The 16,685-nt window shown below is 47.2% G+C and overlaps 1 protein-coding gene across 7 annotated transcripts in view; it reads right to left on the reverse strand.

Moving 5' to 3' along the window:
- Window positions 1-16,685, reverse strand: part of VANGL1 (VANGL planar cell polarity protein 1) — a 52,921-nt gene that overhangs the window by 24,965 nt on the left and 11,271 nt on the right. For 4 of the 7 annotated variants that reach the window (XR_011536756.1, XM_070607875.1, XM_070607874.1 and 1 more), the window contains 2 exons: window positions 11,101-11,233; window positions 6,677-7,284 (listed from right to left, as the gene is read on the reverse strand). Coding sequence is in view for 5 of the 7 variants with exons in the window: in XM_070607875.1 (XP_070463976.1) it covers window positions 6,677-7,284; window positions 11,101-11,233 (741 nt within the window). In the remaining 2 variants the exon portion in view is untranslated. Of the gene's footprint in view, window positions 1-63; window positions 193-6,676; window positions 7,285-11,100; window positions 11,234-16,685 lie in introns of all 7 variants that reach the window. The other 3 variants (XR_011536755.1, XM_070607872.1, XM_070607873.1) reach the window with 1 other exon arrangement.

Here is a 16,685-nt window from a genome sequence, read left to right on the forward strand (position 1 = left end):
TCTTAGCTTGGGCTGCCATAACAAAATACTACAGGCTGAGAGGCATACACAACAGAAACTTACTTTCTTATCGTTCTGGAGACTAGAAGTCCAAGATCAAGGTTTGGCCGATTCGGTTTCTGGTGAGGGCTCTCTTCCTGGCTTGCAGAGGGCCGCCTTCTCACTATATCCACACATGGCCTTTCCTCAGTCCTTGTGCACAGGAGAGAGAGACAGAGAGTGCACGCAAGTTCTCTGGTGTCTCTTCTTAGAAGGACACTAATCTCATCAGATCTATGAGTTCATTACCCTTTAGAGACCCATCTCCAAATACAGCCACAGAGGGGTTTAGAGCTCCAATCTATGAATTTTGAGTGATGCAATTCAGTCCCTAAATTCCATCCTGGCTCCCCAAAATTCATAACCTTCTCATGTGCAAAATACATTGAGTCCATCCCAATAGCCCCAAAAGTCTTAACTCACTCCAGCATCAACTCTAAGTCTCAAGCCCAAAGTCTCACCTAAATATCATCTAAATCAGATAAAGGTGAGACTCAAGGTGCAATTCCTCTCTAGCTGTGAATATGTGAAAAGAGACAACTGATGTACTTCCAAAAGGCCATGGTGGATCAGGCGTAGAAGAGACATTTCCATTCCAAAAGGGAGAAATTGGAAAGAAGAAAAAGGTGATGGGTCCCAAGCAAGTCCAAAACCTAGCAAGGCAAATTCCATTAGATCTTGACGCTTAAGAATAATCCTCTTTGGTTCAATGCATTGGCCTCAAGGCCCACTGGGGTGGCAGCATCATCTCCCTAGGGCTCTGCAGGGTGGCCCTGCTCAAGCAGCTCTCTTCAGTGGCCACCTGCCCACTGAAACAGAGGTAGAGGACATCCTCTGAAACCACTGAGGAAGCAGCCTTGTCTCCTGGGCCTCTGGTGGGAGTGGCAGCCCTGAGGCTCTCTGAACCACCTTTGGAGTTGTGCTTCCCTTTTCTTGAAGGACAATGAAAATTCACAGCCTTCCTTCATTCCACCCTACCTTCTCTGCTTCCTTTAGTCTCAGCTGACAGTGTTTCTACTGGTATAATTCCATCTTTATTTCTGGCTTGTGCTGAGATGGCTGCTTAAATCCATGGTTCATACCCATACTAATCTCCTCATCAATGCTTGTTCAGCCACACCCATGGTGTTCTCTTCAGTACGTGTTTCCACGTGTTTTGCAATGTGGATAGGCTGAGAATTTTCCAAGTCTTCAAGTTTGGATTCCTTTCTGCTTAAAAATTCCTTCTTCAATTCATCTCTCTCCTCTCACCTTCTACTATAAGCAGTTAAGGAGGACCCAAAAGGAGGACCCAAGCTCCACCTTCAATACTTTGTTTAGAAATCTCCTCAGCTAAATATCCAATTTCAGCACTTGTAAGTTCTACCTTCCCCCAAACACTAGAAGATGAACCCAATTCAGCCAAGTTCTTTGTCACTTTATAAAAGGATCACCTTTTCTCCATTGTCAAATAACACATTCCTCATTTCCACCTATAAATTTTGGGGGGAACACATTCAGTCCAAACAGTTCAACACGACAGTGCTACAATCATGCATAGTCATACACTTCCATGTTCGAAAGGCAATCCCAGAATCATTTCTTCTAAACCACAGGTGGTTCTGTGATCAATAACCAGACCTTTGATAAAAACGTCCATGGTCAACGCCAATTTATAAGATACTCTAAGTCTCAGTGAATGAAGCATGCTTAGAAACCCAAATAGTTAAGCCTGCTGGCTGAATTAAGTACAAAGGAGCTTCAGCAAAATGAATATGCTACAGAATGGGTCACTGTGAAAAGACAAGTTTCCCAGAGGGCTGGGACGAGTTCTATCTGCTTCTGTGGTCTCTCTCTCCTTGCTGATGACTATCAGCTATCACTTTTCATTGATGCTCATGTGCCTCCTTACAGCAGCTCTTCCCCCACTTGAAATTTGTTACTTCTGGACTTTTTGAGGTATAAAAATCAATAATTAAATTCATTAGAACACTATGTAAAGTAAGAATAAGCATACTCTGAGAATGAGAGCCTGAAGTTGTGGGCGTCTGTGACATTGTGGACCCCAGTGAACCTGCCCTCGCAGTGTTCCCCACCTTGTGCTGTCCTCTCTCCTTAAGTCTGGGCTGGAGAATGCAGTGGAAGTAGTACTGGGCCAGTTCCCACTGTAAGCCTTAAAAGGCCTGGAAGCTTCTGCTGCTGTGTTCTTGGGAGCCCTGAGAAGTCGTCTAGCTCCCCTAACAAGGAAACTACTCTCCCAGATGAGGAGAGAACCACAAAATACAGGTAAGAGGGAGAAGCTGAGGCACCACTAACTCACCACGCGACTACAATCACACGCAGACCCCTGGCCAGACCAGCAACAGAACCTCCCAGCTGAGCCCAGCCCACAGAACTGTGAGCAATCATCATCAAATGATACAATGCTCTTCCAAGCTACTAAGTTTTGAGGTGGTTTTATACAGCATACAGCAATAGATAAAAGAGGTCTTCTTTGGGACATGTGACATACAGAAAGTTAAAAAGATTAGACATGACAAAGGCTGATACCTACTGACTGCTGTGGTTATAAGGCCCAGGCTCTGCTTGCTGCCTGACGGAATAAAAGACCTAATAGGTACAGGAATGGCTGCAGAGTGCAAGCCAGCCACCTCTGACGAGCCTCTTCATTCCTGAAGCCATGAGTTAAATGAAACAGGAGAAGGTATACAAAAATAGCTAGCACCCAGCCTGGCACATGGTAGGCACTCAAAAAACGCTTATGAGTTCATTCATGTGTTCATAAGGCAGGGACGTGAATGCGAACACATCTATTCAGAGGCACTATAGTGAAACAGTTAAGATCATTCTGGAACCAGACAGCCCGGCCTCAAACCCTGACTCCCACAATCACAAACTGTGGTTGTAGACAATCTACTTAACTCTTCTCTGTCTGTTTCCCCATCTGAAAATGAGGATAACAGTACCTACCCTCACAGGACTGCTGTGAAGGTTAAATGAGTCATATGTTAAGAGCTCAGAAGGTGCCTGGCACCTGGGAAGGACTGGGTAATGGTTGATTGTGAAGGCTTTCATGGTGTCTGTCCTACATCTCAGACTCAGGCAGGCAATTACTGTAGCTTCTATGCTCCAACAGTCACAGTATTTACCTTTAAAGATTTCAAAACTGAGAAATTATTAATTAGAATAATTAAATATCACTTTTAGTCCCTTCTCTCTTTTCTTCTGAGTTTCTCCCCCAAATACAGTCAGATCAAAACTCACCAGTCTTTGGAGCAATCCTGGAAAAGTTAGCATTCATTGTGACAATGGGGCCACAAAAAGTGACAAGTGAGGTGAGTGTAGAGAATTACAACTCAAATGTGCCGAGACTCCAGGATGCTGTAGGGAGCACAGGGCCTGGGGGTGTGACGCGCAGGAAGGCACTGGTTCCTCGTGGCCTTGAGCAGGTTCCTTAACCTGTGGTTCAGGGCCCTCAACCCCAAAGGGGTGGCACCTGCCCCACCCAACAGGGCAGTGAGGAGGAGAAAATGAAACAGTGGAAAAGCCCTTGGCAATCCCTAAGGCAAGGGGCAAAGGTCAGGAAGTATCTTAATCTTATGGGGTCTCACTTTCAACAATAAGCTTTGCTAAAAGTTTTCAAATGAGCCCCAAACCCCATTCCAGCCAACAAGGAGGACCACTGCAAGTACCTTTTATGAGAGCTAACAGAAGCATATTTTCTTTGAGAAGCTAAAGAACAGACATTCTTTTGACAACTCTCAAAAATAGCTCAGTTGATTGAGTAAAATCATCTTTGAGAACAAAGCACAAAAAGAGCTCGCCATCGCTCTGCAGTGAAACCCAATAGGTCGCTGCTCCAGAGAAGGCTTCACAGAGAGGGAGGGGGAAGGCAATGGCCTGATTCCGTTGGGTCTGACGAGGACCTGCTGTTCTCATCCCCGGACTCGCTCTTTGTCTCTTCTCATTCCCCCTTCCCTCCTGTCTGCTTCTACACTTTACAAAAGGGCTTAGAAGTTATATTTCTGGCCCAGTGATTCTTCCAGCACTGCTGGGTTTAGACCAGATTTAGCGCAAGGATCGGCGGGTGACTGAGCCCACACAGCGCCAGCAGGCAGAGATGCCAGCCTGCTCCAGCTCACGCAGACTGGCTGTCACATGGCAGCCGGCCCTGCCTGAGGGCTCCATTTGTGAATACAGACATCTCTGCTTTCCCAGCCATCTTTCTACTCCATAACCAGGGTCTCCTGTGAGGGACAAAAGTGGCCTTATTGAAGGCAGGGAGAGGAGGAAAACAAAGATCCCTCAAGAGGAGCCGAAAGGAAGACACCAGGACCACCACACCCCCCCAGGGATGCTGGAAATGTGCACCCTTTGGTCTCCCTGGGAAGCTGAGCTTAGCGGCTTCAGGGTTAGCAAGTAAAGACTGGGCAGTTGTTGGTCACGGTGAGGACGACCATGGGAGGTTTACAGCAAGCCTGTGGGTCATACATGCAACCTGTCCTGCCTCTCCCACCAGGTCTGCCCCTGGCCGGCAGAGTGATGAGGTGAGGTACCAGGGCTGCCACCAATTTTCTCAACATCCACAAGCATCCTGTCCTGGGGCAGTTCTGTTTGTCCCCTCCACACCCCTACACTGATCCAGTATTAGAGGGAGGCGCAGGTGGTTGCCCCACCACCCTGGACATCCTCCCCTTTCCCACCCTCACAGGCGGGACACAAACCAACAGGGCTGAGGCCACAACACAAAATCGTAGCGGGCCTCACTGCTGGCCGGTGTCGTGGGTACTCCTTTTACAGAGTCCCAAACATCACTCATCTCTACTGTGACCAGAGCTGGATTTCCCTCCACCCCTTAACCTTCAGCAAAGCCTGTCCTGTCCTGAGAGACTGTTGCCCGCTGGGCTTTATCGCCACCACTGTCTGACACTCCCCCGTCCTCCTGTGTTCCCAACGCCCCTAGCCAGGCCTGTGTCAGCAACGGTCCACCACACAGCGGTGCGCTGGGCTCTCCCCAAGGGCCCGTGAGCTCCACTAGCTCCAGAACAGCGCTTTGAAGGCAGCCATCCTTGTGTCTCTGGAGCCCCTGTTCTGGGCTCTGCACATAGCAGATAATACGAGTCTGCTGGTCATTCTCCAATGTCACATGTGGGGAAAGAAGGCCGTCTGAGATGAACAAACAGCAGTGACGGACTCACCTTTAGAGCCCTGCAGCTACCTGCCAAGGGCCCAAAACACTTAATTTTGCTGCGCAGAGCACACGAATCAGAAACTGATTCCCTCCAAAGGTCGGTCAGGGGAGCAGCTGCCTTGAATGCTAAACCACTGTGTCCTCGGGCAGTACAAGCTAAGCCAGGAGAATGAAAGAGGGTACATGCTAAGACTGAGATGGTTTGGCAGCATGACCCGGCTCCAAACCGGGGTCGGGCCAGCTCCCTGGGCCCCAGCCAAAAATATACAAAGACCATTGTTCTGACAGCCACTAAGGTGCCCTTGCGATCCTGGGTGCTTTGCCAGCTACGATTACCATGGCAGTAACAGCCACCATTAACTCAGAGCTCAGCACATGCCAAGCAGGTTACACACAGGGACATGTAGTGCCTGGAGGCAGGAGAGCCCAACGAGAGGGCAAAGTCAGACATCCCAGGCTATTCACGCGCCCGGTACTCATGAATACCAACCATGTGGCAGGCTCCAGGCCAGGCACGGAGGAGGGAGACACAGTCCCTGTCCTCGGGAGTTCAGTTTGTAGAAGAAAACAGACAGAAAAACAGGCTACTAAACACAAAGTAAGAGATACCATAATGGCAGCATTAAGTCAGGCCCGGCTTCACGCCATGTGGGTGAACCTAAATGAGGCTAGCAATATTATTCTGTACAAATTACTCAAATCTCCTAAACCCCAATTCCCTCTTCTGTAATGTAGAGGTTAATAATACCTCCATCAAAAAGTTCTGTGAAGACTAAACCTGAAAATCTATACAAAGTGCTTACCTCAGAATAAATAAATGATTATCACCCTCTTAGTTAACCACAAAATAATTAGATTTTATACACAGATGTAGAGCGTGACATCTCCACATATTTCTAACTTTATCTCTTGCACACATTTTCAAAACACTCCACCCATTTAAGTTTGGAGTCTCTAAACTGTACTTAATTCTTTCCTGGTGAGTTTCTAGGGCGACCATGTAATTTATTGCCCAAACCAGGACATTTCTCAGAGTGAAAAAAGGGAACAATTCCTAATTCCACTGGGACAAGATAGGCAAACCAGATGTACCATTTCGGGCAAAATGGAACGACTGATCACTATGTCCATCGTTTACAGGCTGATTCAGGGCAAGGTCAGCAGCCATCACCATGCACCTTTTCTCCATCACTTTTGGGAGCTGCCAACAACTTTGAAGCAGGCCCAACAAAATCACACCCTGGATGAGAGCCAGCAACTGCACCAGGCCATCCAGAAGTCAGGGGAGTCCATGGACATGAACACCCCGCACCACACACACACACCCCCGCCTCCCCAAACGTGAAAAAAAGAGTCAGACCCTGGTCCTGGCTCTTGGCACCTGTCATCACCCCTCACCTGCTGAAGGCCAGCTGTCTCCTAGCAAGGTATCAGTAGTCCTTCCTGCCCCTGAATGCCCCCCCTTACCTCAGGTGTCCCAAGCTGTAGAAACGGGACTCGCCGTCGGTGGAGCGGACCACCTGCAGTGTGAACATGGGCTGCAGCTGCCTGAGCTCCAGCAGGACGATGGCCAGGTAATGGATGAAGAGGAGGGCGTCCACGAGGGAGACTGCGTATTGCACAATGCCCTGGTAATTTCGGTCCCGAGAGTCCAAAATGCGGACCCCATAAAAAAGCCAATAGGAAACCACAAAAAGAAAGATGAGGACCAACAAAAGGGCACGGAACACAAATACTCGCGGCACATCAGCCCTTTGCTTGCGGAAAAAAAGTGCCCAGGTCCCGATGAGCAGAATGAGGAGTTTGAATGCCACGGAAATAAAGAGTCCCTCACAAATCGTGCCACAAGGCTCCAGCTCATCCCTCCACAGGATGGGGGGTAACAGGATGAAAGCAATGGGGGTGAGGAAAACTAGAAGTCCAAGAACCGAGGCGATGGTGAGGCCCAGGTAGCGCTTGCAGTCCAGTCCCACGCTGTCCTCCATGTCCTTGCTGATCCTGGCAATGTCCTCCTGGGATATACTGTGCTCTGAGGTGCCTGTGATGGCCGTGGTGGTCTCTCCCCAGTTGTCATCCTGATGGGGAGAAAACAATGAGGATGAAGACCCAACAGAGGAGGTCATTTGTACAAGTCACAAAGCAAGTGCTTGGAGACATGGTGGACACGGAGGGGTCACCTCACTGAACCAACCCAACCACATGGGCTTCATAGAAAATGGAAGCTTAACCCTTTAAATACAGGAATTTGTTTAACTTTAACAATTTTCATTGAAATTTTTCAAAATGTATTACACATTTACCCTTTCAAACAGAGAAAACATAGTTTAACCTTTTTGTGTGGTTTCTTTGGGTGACTCATTGCTACAACATCGATTATCATCTGCTGTACTGGAATCGCCCAAGAGGCCCGGAGGGGCTGGGGTTGCCTGGCCCGAGATAAACCCTCCCCTCATTAGACTAACATGTGGGCGCTCACCTGTGACATAAGAAGTGCACCCTCTGCATCTTCTCAATTCATGGCTGGGTTATAAAGGCTTGCAGAGTCCAACTTCAGCAAGTGGGGAGTATTATTACTACACCCTCCAGCTGCTCCAAAGAGCGCAAAGCACCACGGGGGAGCGTACAGTGCTATGTACCGATCAGAGCTTACCTGCAGCCAGTGCCCACTTTTTTTTAAATCTCCATGATGTTTTCAAGACCCATTTAATAAGTATCAGCGTCGACATTTCTCATTGAGCAAGCTAAGCAAATTCAAGTATCTATGGCCAGGACAGCTCAAAAATCCCTCACCAAACACACATTCTCATAACAAACTGAACATCAAGGTCAGAGAAATACCAACAGTATTATAATGTGTCTCTCTTTCACTTTCTTGCTTTCTCTTTTTAAACTCTGAGGTAGTTTCCAGTTGGAGAAATTATTCTCTTCATTTAACAAGATCCAGTTGTTCGGATTTTAAACTATTTTGCTATGTCTCTGGCAACTGTGACTCCATTCCAGAGCAACAAAAGAGCACGAAGGCAATGAAGAGCCACACAGGCTCCAAAGAGGTTTTGCCTCCGAGATTTCTGCAAACGATTTAACTTGGAAAAACAGTCAGGCATAGGGGCAAGGTGGGTGAAATTAACGTGTAAGACACCAACTAAGAAAAATCTAGTTTAAGTTAATAGCTGAATCAGCAAGATAGAGATCTCATAACCAAACAAGAACCTTAACTACGGTAAGGACCAAAAAAATATGACTTATGCAATGTATAGGTGATGGCAAGGAGGGGTGGTGGTGGCGAAAGTCTCGACCTACGAACAAATGGTTTGTCAACTTGCAAAGTTACAAGTTCACATACAAGGAGAGAAATTACTATTTAAGACAACAGCCAAGAGCAACCAGGACTCAAACACCGCTGGGAGAAATAGAAAATGGTATAATCACTCTTGAAAACTGCTCTAGCAGTTTCATATAAATTTAAATATACGCTTAACTTTATGGCCCAGCAATTTTACTCTCAAGTTTTTATCCAAAATAAATGAAAACATATGTCCACAAAAAGACTTGTTCAAGACTGTTCTTAATAGCTTTACTCATAATAGCCAAAAACAGTGCAACCCAAATGTGTGTCCAACAGGAGAATGGATAACAAACTGTGGTATACTCATACCATAGAATACTACTCAGCAAAAATTTTTAAAAAATGAATTACTGAAACACATCAAACATGGATAAATCTCAAAATCATGCTGAGTGAAAAAAAGTCCAAAATAAAAGAATATGATTCCAATTATATTAAATTCTAAGGCAGGCTAAACTAATCTACAGTGACAGAAATCAAAACAGGGCTTGCCTTGGAGGTGTGGCGTGGGGGGAGGGACAGACTGAGAAGGGCATGAGGGAATATTCTAGAGCAAAAGAAACATATATCTTGACCTTAGTGTGCATTACATGGGTTTATTCAACTGTTAAAACTGTACACTTAATATCTGTTCATTTCTCTGTGTGTAAATTGACCTCAGTTTTTAAAAAAGGAAAAAATCATCAGCAAGAGAAAAAATAGCCACAAACTCAGAGATGAACAACTTGCTTTAATAGAAGGTGAGCTGACAGGCTAAGTAAACTACTTTGTAACACTCTGAGTGAAGGTAAATACTGGATTCCATGTTTCGTACTGGGCCCAATATTCAGTTGACCCTCAATCCTGAAATAATTATCACTAGTATTGTGGTAGTGTTTGTTGACCACCACACCACTCTGACTTAGCTACTCACTCTTTGTCCTGCCAAAGCGTTGCTAACTAAATCCCCTAACCATTTGAAGAATGTGTGCACATCTGTGCCTAAAAAATGTAGATGTCCAAAGGGTCCTCTAAGCTTGAGGTTCTTAGAATAGAAAGGATCTAAGATCTTCTAATCCAATCCTCTAGATTTTCAGTGAAGAAACCGAGCCCCACAAAGTTTGTGACTTCCCAAGGTCACATAGCCACTGAGAAGGACAGCTTCCAAATGCCCATTTCAATGCTTTTTCCCATCACATCATCCTGGTGTAAATACCAACAGCTTCCCAATGTAGCTTCCCACTGAGCTGCAAGATGTAGAGAAGATGCAAAGAAATGCCTTCACAGTGGGCCACCAGCACCTCTGAATCCACATCTAGGAGGAAACTGACCCCCTGCAGCATTTAAAGACAGTCCAGTCTTAGGATTGGCCCTATCCACCCAATCATCCAACCAGCCCTCCATCCCTCTGGCCGTCCCAGAGCCACATAAGGTAGTGCAACAGTGAGTACTGAAGACATCTGCTCATCACTGGACAAAACCCACCTTCACCCCACAGCTGCGGCTTTGGGTTCCAAGAGCACCTTGTGGGCTCTAAGAAATTCCAATTTCAGTCCATCCATCTGCTTATAAACGCATAAATGACACATGCTTATCTATAGTCCTATATATTTATAGCTATGTGTGCCTACATCGGTTTATTTGGAGCCAAGGCTGAACATGCATATTTCAAGAGCTGTGGAGGGTGTGCAAACATGTTTCTGACTATAGCTCAGATGTTTACTTAAGTCAGGTGGCCTGCCAGATAGTTAAGACCCAGAGAGAAGGACGTATAGAACGTTTTTAAAAAATTAATAAATTGCCAATATTTAAAAATTGGGTGGTTTCACATAAAATCCTAATTTCCAGCTTTTCTTAAATATTACAAGACCCAGGAACTTTGAATTCCTGCTTTCCTGAGTAGTAACGAGTGCCCAGAGCTGAGGAGCTCTGTTCCCTTGACCCCAGACCCCATCTCTAGTTTGCCCCAGACCCCATCACGCCATGCCCAGGCCCTGACACTGAGGCCGCACAGATTGCTACTCATCCCCAAGCTTGCCTGATATATTTTTGCCCCTTCTTTGTGACCCAGGCCCCACTTCATTCATTCATCTGTGTTTTCCTACCAGGCATCTAAGTGTGCAGCCCCTGGTTTATTTCATGTACCTGACAGTGATGCTCACTACACGCTGCCCTAATGTCTTTGCTCTTCTTCCCAACATACTCAGGGTTTCTGGAGAGAAAGTTTCCTTCCCTCTCTCTTACTGTTTCACTTTGGAATGAGTCTCCAGAGACTCCAGCCTGTAACTTTTCCCTTCTCTGCCCTGTCGTCAGCCTTGCTGGCTTCTTTTCAATTCAAAGCAGGCCAACCAATCACACTTTGGAAGAATCCCCAAGCTAGCCAATGGCAGGACAGGCTGTCCTTAGACCAACAAGAAACCACAGGACATAGATAAACTAATTAACATGCTAGAAAAATAAAGATAAAAACCCAAGAGAACCTATTGCAACAAGACTTAGGAAAACATTTACCAAAAAGAGTTGCGATTAAGTGGCAGTGTGCTTACAGACTGCCTTTGATCCTTACCTGAACTTCCTCCGTCCGAGTAGAATCGTTTGACAACAGGGGCTCTCCAGTGGGAGCCTGAATGGTGACAGATTTTTCTGACCCTCTGCCATCTTTATTCCGGGAGGATTTGTGTCTCTCTCTATTTCTTTCTCTGAACAACAACAAAAAGATAATCAGCAAGCACATTTACGCTATGTTAATTAACTCTAATCAAAATACATTATAAATTTCATTTTGAATTTAGGAAAATTCTACATACACACACACACACACACACACACACTCTCGGTGCCAATACCCACCCATCGCTACCTCTCTGCAAGGACTAAACTGATCTTTACTCCCTTAGTATTTTCTTTCTGCCATTCCAAGACCCAAAAGAAAGACTGTCACTCCTTCTCTACCAACATTGATCATACTTTTTCAAAGCCTAAAATTGTGAATTTGAGAATTTCTGTAGCTAAGGCATATTTTATCATAAAATTACTGACTTGATTTGGTTATAATTTGTCTAAATTTATTTTCTAGGACTCTTTTATTGGGACAACATTGCAAAATATTTAAGCTCTGGCATGTTCAAAAAAATCTGGGACACACTGTTATCTTACACCTTTGGACAAGAAGAGAAGAAAGGAAATTCTAAACCAGTACAGAGAATCATTTACTTCTCATTCTTACAAATTCAAAACTAAAAGTCACTCCGATAGGTTCTAGCTGAACTCAAAGACACCCAAAGAAACAGACAAAAGCCAGGACAAATGTCACCAAGAGCTGCGAGGGCAAGTGTCTGTGTGTGTTTTCAGGCCTCCAAAGGAAAACAGGCTGCTGCATCATTTTACCCCAGACAAACTGGGTGGTCTTCCAGGATGTCTGTGAAAGCACCCTACCGTGGGTCCATCTTGCAAATCACTGTGCAAAGCCCAGAGGTCACAACCTGGGCCTTAACCACCTACAGACACTGGTGCTCCTGCCCCCAACTGTGAACAGACAATCCAGGAGCCCCCACCAAGGGAAGCGCCTCAGGGGCCAAGAATAAGTTCCCTCAACCTCCTGTCCCACAGGCCGCCTTGATATCAGATCTCTTTCCTGCAACCACTTGCCCTCATTCCCAAGGTCTCTCAGGCAGGACAGACACATTGCACACAGACTACGGGGACAAAGAGTCAGATCTCAACTTTGCCCCTGCTGGATGTCTGACCTTGGCCAAGTTATTCAACCTGCAAAACCTTCGTTTCCTCATCTGTGAAATGGGGATAATGAAAACACCACACAGATAATGCATGCAGTGCTCAGCACAGGGGTGTGAGTATGTGCTCACTAGGCAGTAGCTATTCTATCAGCCAAGGGCAAAGAGCAGTGACTTGACTTGGTGAAGCAGAGTTTGTGTATCTTGGAGAAGGAGATGGAAAGGGAACTGTTAACACACAGTCAAACACCCTCCGCTCCACAGCACACCTCCTACTAACCTCCTACTTAGCTAACAAAACCACACGCACACTTCCTGTGGTCAAACTTCTACCTCATCAATACCTCCCTCAGATAAGCATTATCTGCCCTTCAAAGAGCGGGTGGGCCTCCACTGCCCCAGAGCACAATTGATCACCACCATCTATGGATAAATCAGAGTCTAGAAATAGCTGTATCCTGATCAGCTCGGGTGTTCTGTTTTAACCAGGCAGCTAGGGAAACATCCGCCTTGAGAATTTGTTTGTTTACCCAGAGACGTATCGATCAATGCCACTCTACTCCTCACCCCAATTGACTGAGCACTTTACTAAGTGCTTTATTAATTTCATTCAATCCTAACAATAACCCTATGAGGCCAGGATTACTGTCCCCATTTTACAGATGAGGAAACTGAGGCTCAGAGAGGTTAAGTGACTTCCCAGTCATAGGAAATGGCAGAGCAGGATCTGAACTGAGGTCTGTTCCCAGTGCCTCAATTCATACCCACTACGCTGCAGTGATCTGAAGAGCAACTGGAAGATCTAGCAGCATAAATGTCCCCAATGTCATCCTCACAGCCTCCACTTGAACTACTAGAGCTACGAGATCCGCCTCTGGAGCTTTTGCTTGGAGTCACGATTGGACTGTGACCTTGGAGAGCACAAAGCTGTGCCCAACACTCTGGGCTGCCAAAGACAATCATTTCAAAAGAATTCACTGTGAGAAACAATAAACAATTTGGGAGAGATTTCCCACGTGCCTGGTCAGTCCAGAATGAACTGTTTAGACTAAGTCTAGAACCATTGGTCCCCAGGGCCCCACCTCGGCCAGACCGAGGAGCCTGCTCTTCTGTCTTACTGTTTCCACGTTCCCAACTGCTCTCACATCCATCACTCTCTCTGCCGTCAGCCAAGTCCCGTGCTCCCCCAACTCATCTAGCTATTCACCAGTCCCACGGGTCAAATCCTGTGATCCACCGGAAATCAAAATTCTTTCACTGAGTGCCAATTCCTGGAGCCTGAACACTACCAAGGCAGAAAGCAGGTGGGGAGCCACGCAGGGCTGGAAACAGCCTCTCTGGGTCCGGTCATCACTCTGCCCTCCACCCTTCTCAGTCTGGCTCTTAAAGGGCCCCATAGCACCCAAAGGAGAAGTGATGGTCTAATAATTTCCCTGGTGACTTCTGGGGTGAACTAGATAGAGTCTATCTGATATCCCCAGGAAGGCTTCTCATCCCCCAGAGCCAGAAACCCTAAACCAGTGTTTCTCAAACCTGAGTGTGCAGAGAAATCACCTGGGGTGCAGATTTAAGTGTAGATTCGCTGGCCCCACCCCCGGGGGATTTGTCTGGAAGGGAGACAACAGGCATCTGCATTTCCCACCAGCACCCCAGGAGAGGAGGTCGCACACAGGTGGTCCAAGAAAGTTCTCCCAAGGCGCTCCCACCCAAACGCTCCTGGGGGAGGGTCGTTGGAGGGACTGCTTGGAAGTCAGCCTACTTGTGAAATGCCCTGTATACAGCAGGGGCTCAATAATGGGAGCTATGAATGTACTGCTCAGCTGTATAATGTTGCAACATACAGGGGCTTCTTTATTAAAATAGCTTTAAGTGGATGAGGCTGGGAGAAGGGCTCAGGACAGCGTGTAGCAGACCAAGTGACACCTCGAGCCATGAGCCTCCCAGACACTGCGGCGCGAGGCGTGGCTGTAGAGCTCATCCCATCAACTCAATGTGGGCTGCACGTTTGCTGCTCCTTGTTGTCAAGGGAGCAAGACCCGTCATGCGGCTTTTATAAAAATCACTGGTCCTGAATTACTGCTCCTGGAAGGTCTCTGAGCCAGTCCAACAAAATAGAGAAGTCTAACAAAAATACTGCCATCCAGTGCCTTCCAGTTTGCAGAGCTATGAGCCACAGAATGGCTGCTTCACTGCAGTGGGGACCCCAATGTTCATCCCCACAGCTCCAAACGCTGCAACTCCAAGGACCGGCCAAGTGTCCTCCGGGAGAGGGCTCCCCAGTGGTGGAGATGATCAGTTCACAGTGTCCCAGAGAATGGAAATAGGGGGCTGGAGGAGTAAGGCTACCAAACCACTGAAAGGGGTCTTACAAACACATGCACGCTTGGTGTTTCTCCAACTCTGCCTAAGTGGCCTGGTCTGGATTGCCTGTGTGCCTTGGCTGGGCAGGTGTGTCAGCCACGGGAATCTCTGAGTCTGTCTCCACACAACACCTGCCTGTATGAGTAAAGATAAGTATATTTGTACGTGTGTGTGTGTTTGCACGCGAGAGGGGTGGGAAGAGCAAGCAATAGGAGGTAGGAGGCCCAGGCATGTGTCTGTGCCTGCATGTGTGTGTGTAAACACGTCTATTTAGGTGACTCTTGAGCTGAGCCCCAGGGGCTGCTTAAACCCCCTCTCGCTCCAGCCAGAATCCCCATCAATCCCCACACCGTTCCCACTTACAGTCGGCACTTCCTGGGAAGATTATTTCGCTCTGTTTCTGTTGTTTCTCTACTTCTATTTAGGGAAAGCCGGCCCCACCGGTTACTCCTCCCTTTCCTTCTCCACCACCCACTACCTGTGCTTTCTCGCGCTGACTGCTGGGGCCCAGCTGGCTGCTTCCTCTCAGCACTGACGGGGGTGGGAGGGCTGGGCACAGCGCAAACTGGCTCTGAAGCAGCCTTGGAACAAAAGCACCAACTCCCCCACCACACGGGCAGCCCTCTTTTGGACAAAGAGCTTTAGCATATTAGTCACATGAGTTACCCTTCATTTCTCTTTTTTTTCCCCCTACCGGTAACTCCTGCTGCTCTCCATCCAGCACAGCCTGGGGAAAAAGCACAGGCTTCCAAAGGACCAACAAGTTGGGCTGAAACCTGCCGAGGGCACCTACTAACCCTACAGCTTCAGGCAAATAACGCTGCCTCTCTGTGCCTCGGTGTCACCACCTATATAGCATGGGGGGATCACTTCCCACAGTGCTAGGACTGCTGTGAGGATGGGGGATGATGACTGAGGGTCCTCGCAGGCACTCTCCAAGTGGTCACTAACATTATTGGCAGCCGCGTATTTAACTCAGGGAACTGGTGCTCCAAACCCGAAGCTTAGGCGAGGTCGGCTGGGGTCTGCACCATTTTCCCAGCGAGTTAACTGGACACCCTCTAGAGGCAGCAGGCATCACAAAACCAGGCCACTAACCTCTTTGTTGGAAAAGAATGACTTGTCATTTGCTTGGAAGTCAGCCAGTCCTCCACAGATGATCACAGTGGCTTCAGGCATATCAAGTTCAGTGCACCTCATTATTCCTCTCTGAGTTAGATTTCCACTAAGATTATCAAAACCCAAGCTCCCTCCCCTTTCTTACCCTTCTCTTCAAATTCCCGACAAATCACTGAGCAGAGCGGCCTTCTCAGGGGCACTTCTGGGTGAGACAAGGTCCTTGGCTGGGTCTAGGGCTGCTCTCACGCCTGTGGGTACTATTACTGCTTAAGACTCCTGAGGCCCCGACTAAATACTCCCTGACACATACTATCTACAGATTACAACCACTGCCGCACGGTTACCACGCCCTCCAGTGCCTTCAGTCAGAGACTTCCCTACGTGTGGGTGTGTTTTTTCTAAAGAAGCCATGGAGTGCACCCATAAATCTCTAAGGGGCATCCCCCCACCAGAGCTTTTCTGAGGAGGCATTCACTGACATTCCTCGATTAATGTATTAAAAGTCTCAGCTTCTATTATCATTTGCCAGGTACTTTCCACATGGATCCAAAAAGGCACTAAGAGTTCTGCATGCTGTTTTAATTGAAAGTTACAGTCCCTTAAAGTGACCACAAGGGTACTCTGCGGGATCGATTTCTGGGGGTCCCAAAAGGCCCTAAGTGTGATAGTCTGGACACGGGTGTAGACAAAGGAGGCCAGAGACAGTTCCTACTCAGAGTACAGCAAGGTGGCCTCCTCTGTTCATCTCCAGGCACCCACAGAACCCCAAATTCCTACTTCCATCATTGTGGCATGGAGGAGGGGAAGGGTGGCACATTGACAAGAGAATTGCTTTTTCCAGTTGGGTCCAAAGACTTGATATTTTAAAACAGCTGTTTCTGGTATTTTATAATTAATCTGATATGTTTCCCCGCTGGGTGAGATCTGTGATTGCATC

The sequence above is a fragment of the Equus przewalskii genome, unplaced genomic scaffold, assembly GCF_037783145.1.
Source record: "Equus przewalskii isolate Varuska unplaced genomic scaffold, EquPr2 ChrUn-13, whole genome shotgun sequence".
Lineage (NCBI taxonomy): Eukaryota > Metazoa > Chordata > Mammalia > Perissodactyla > Equidae > Equus > Equus przewalskii.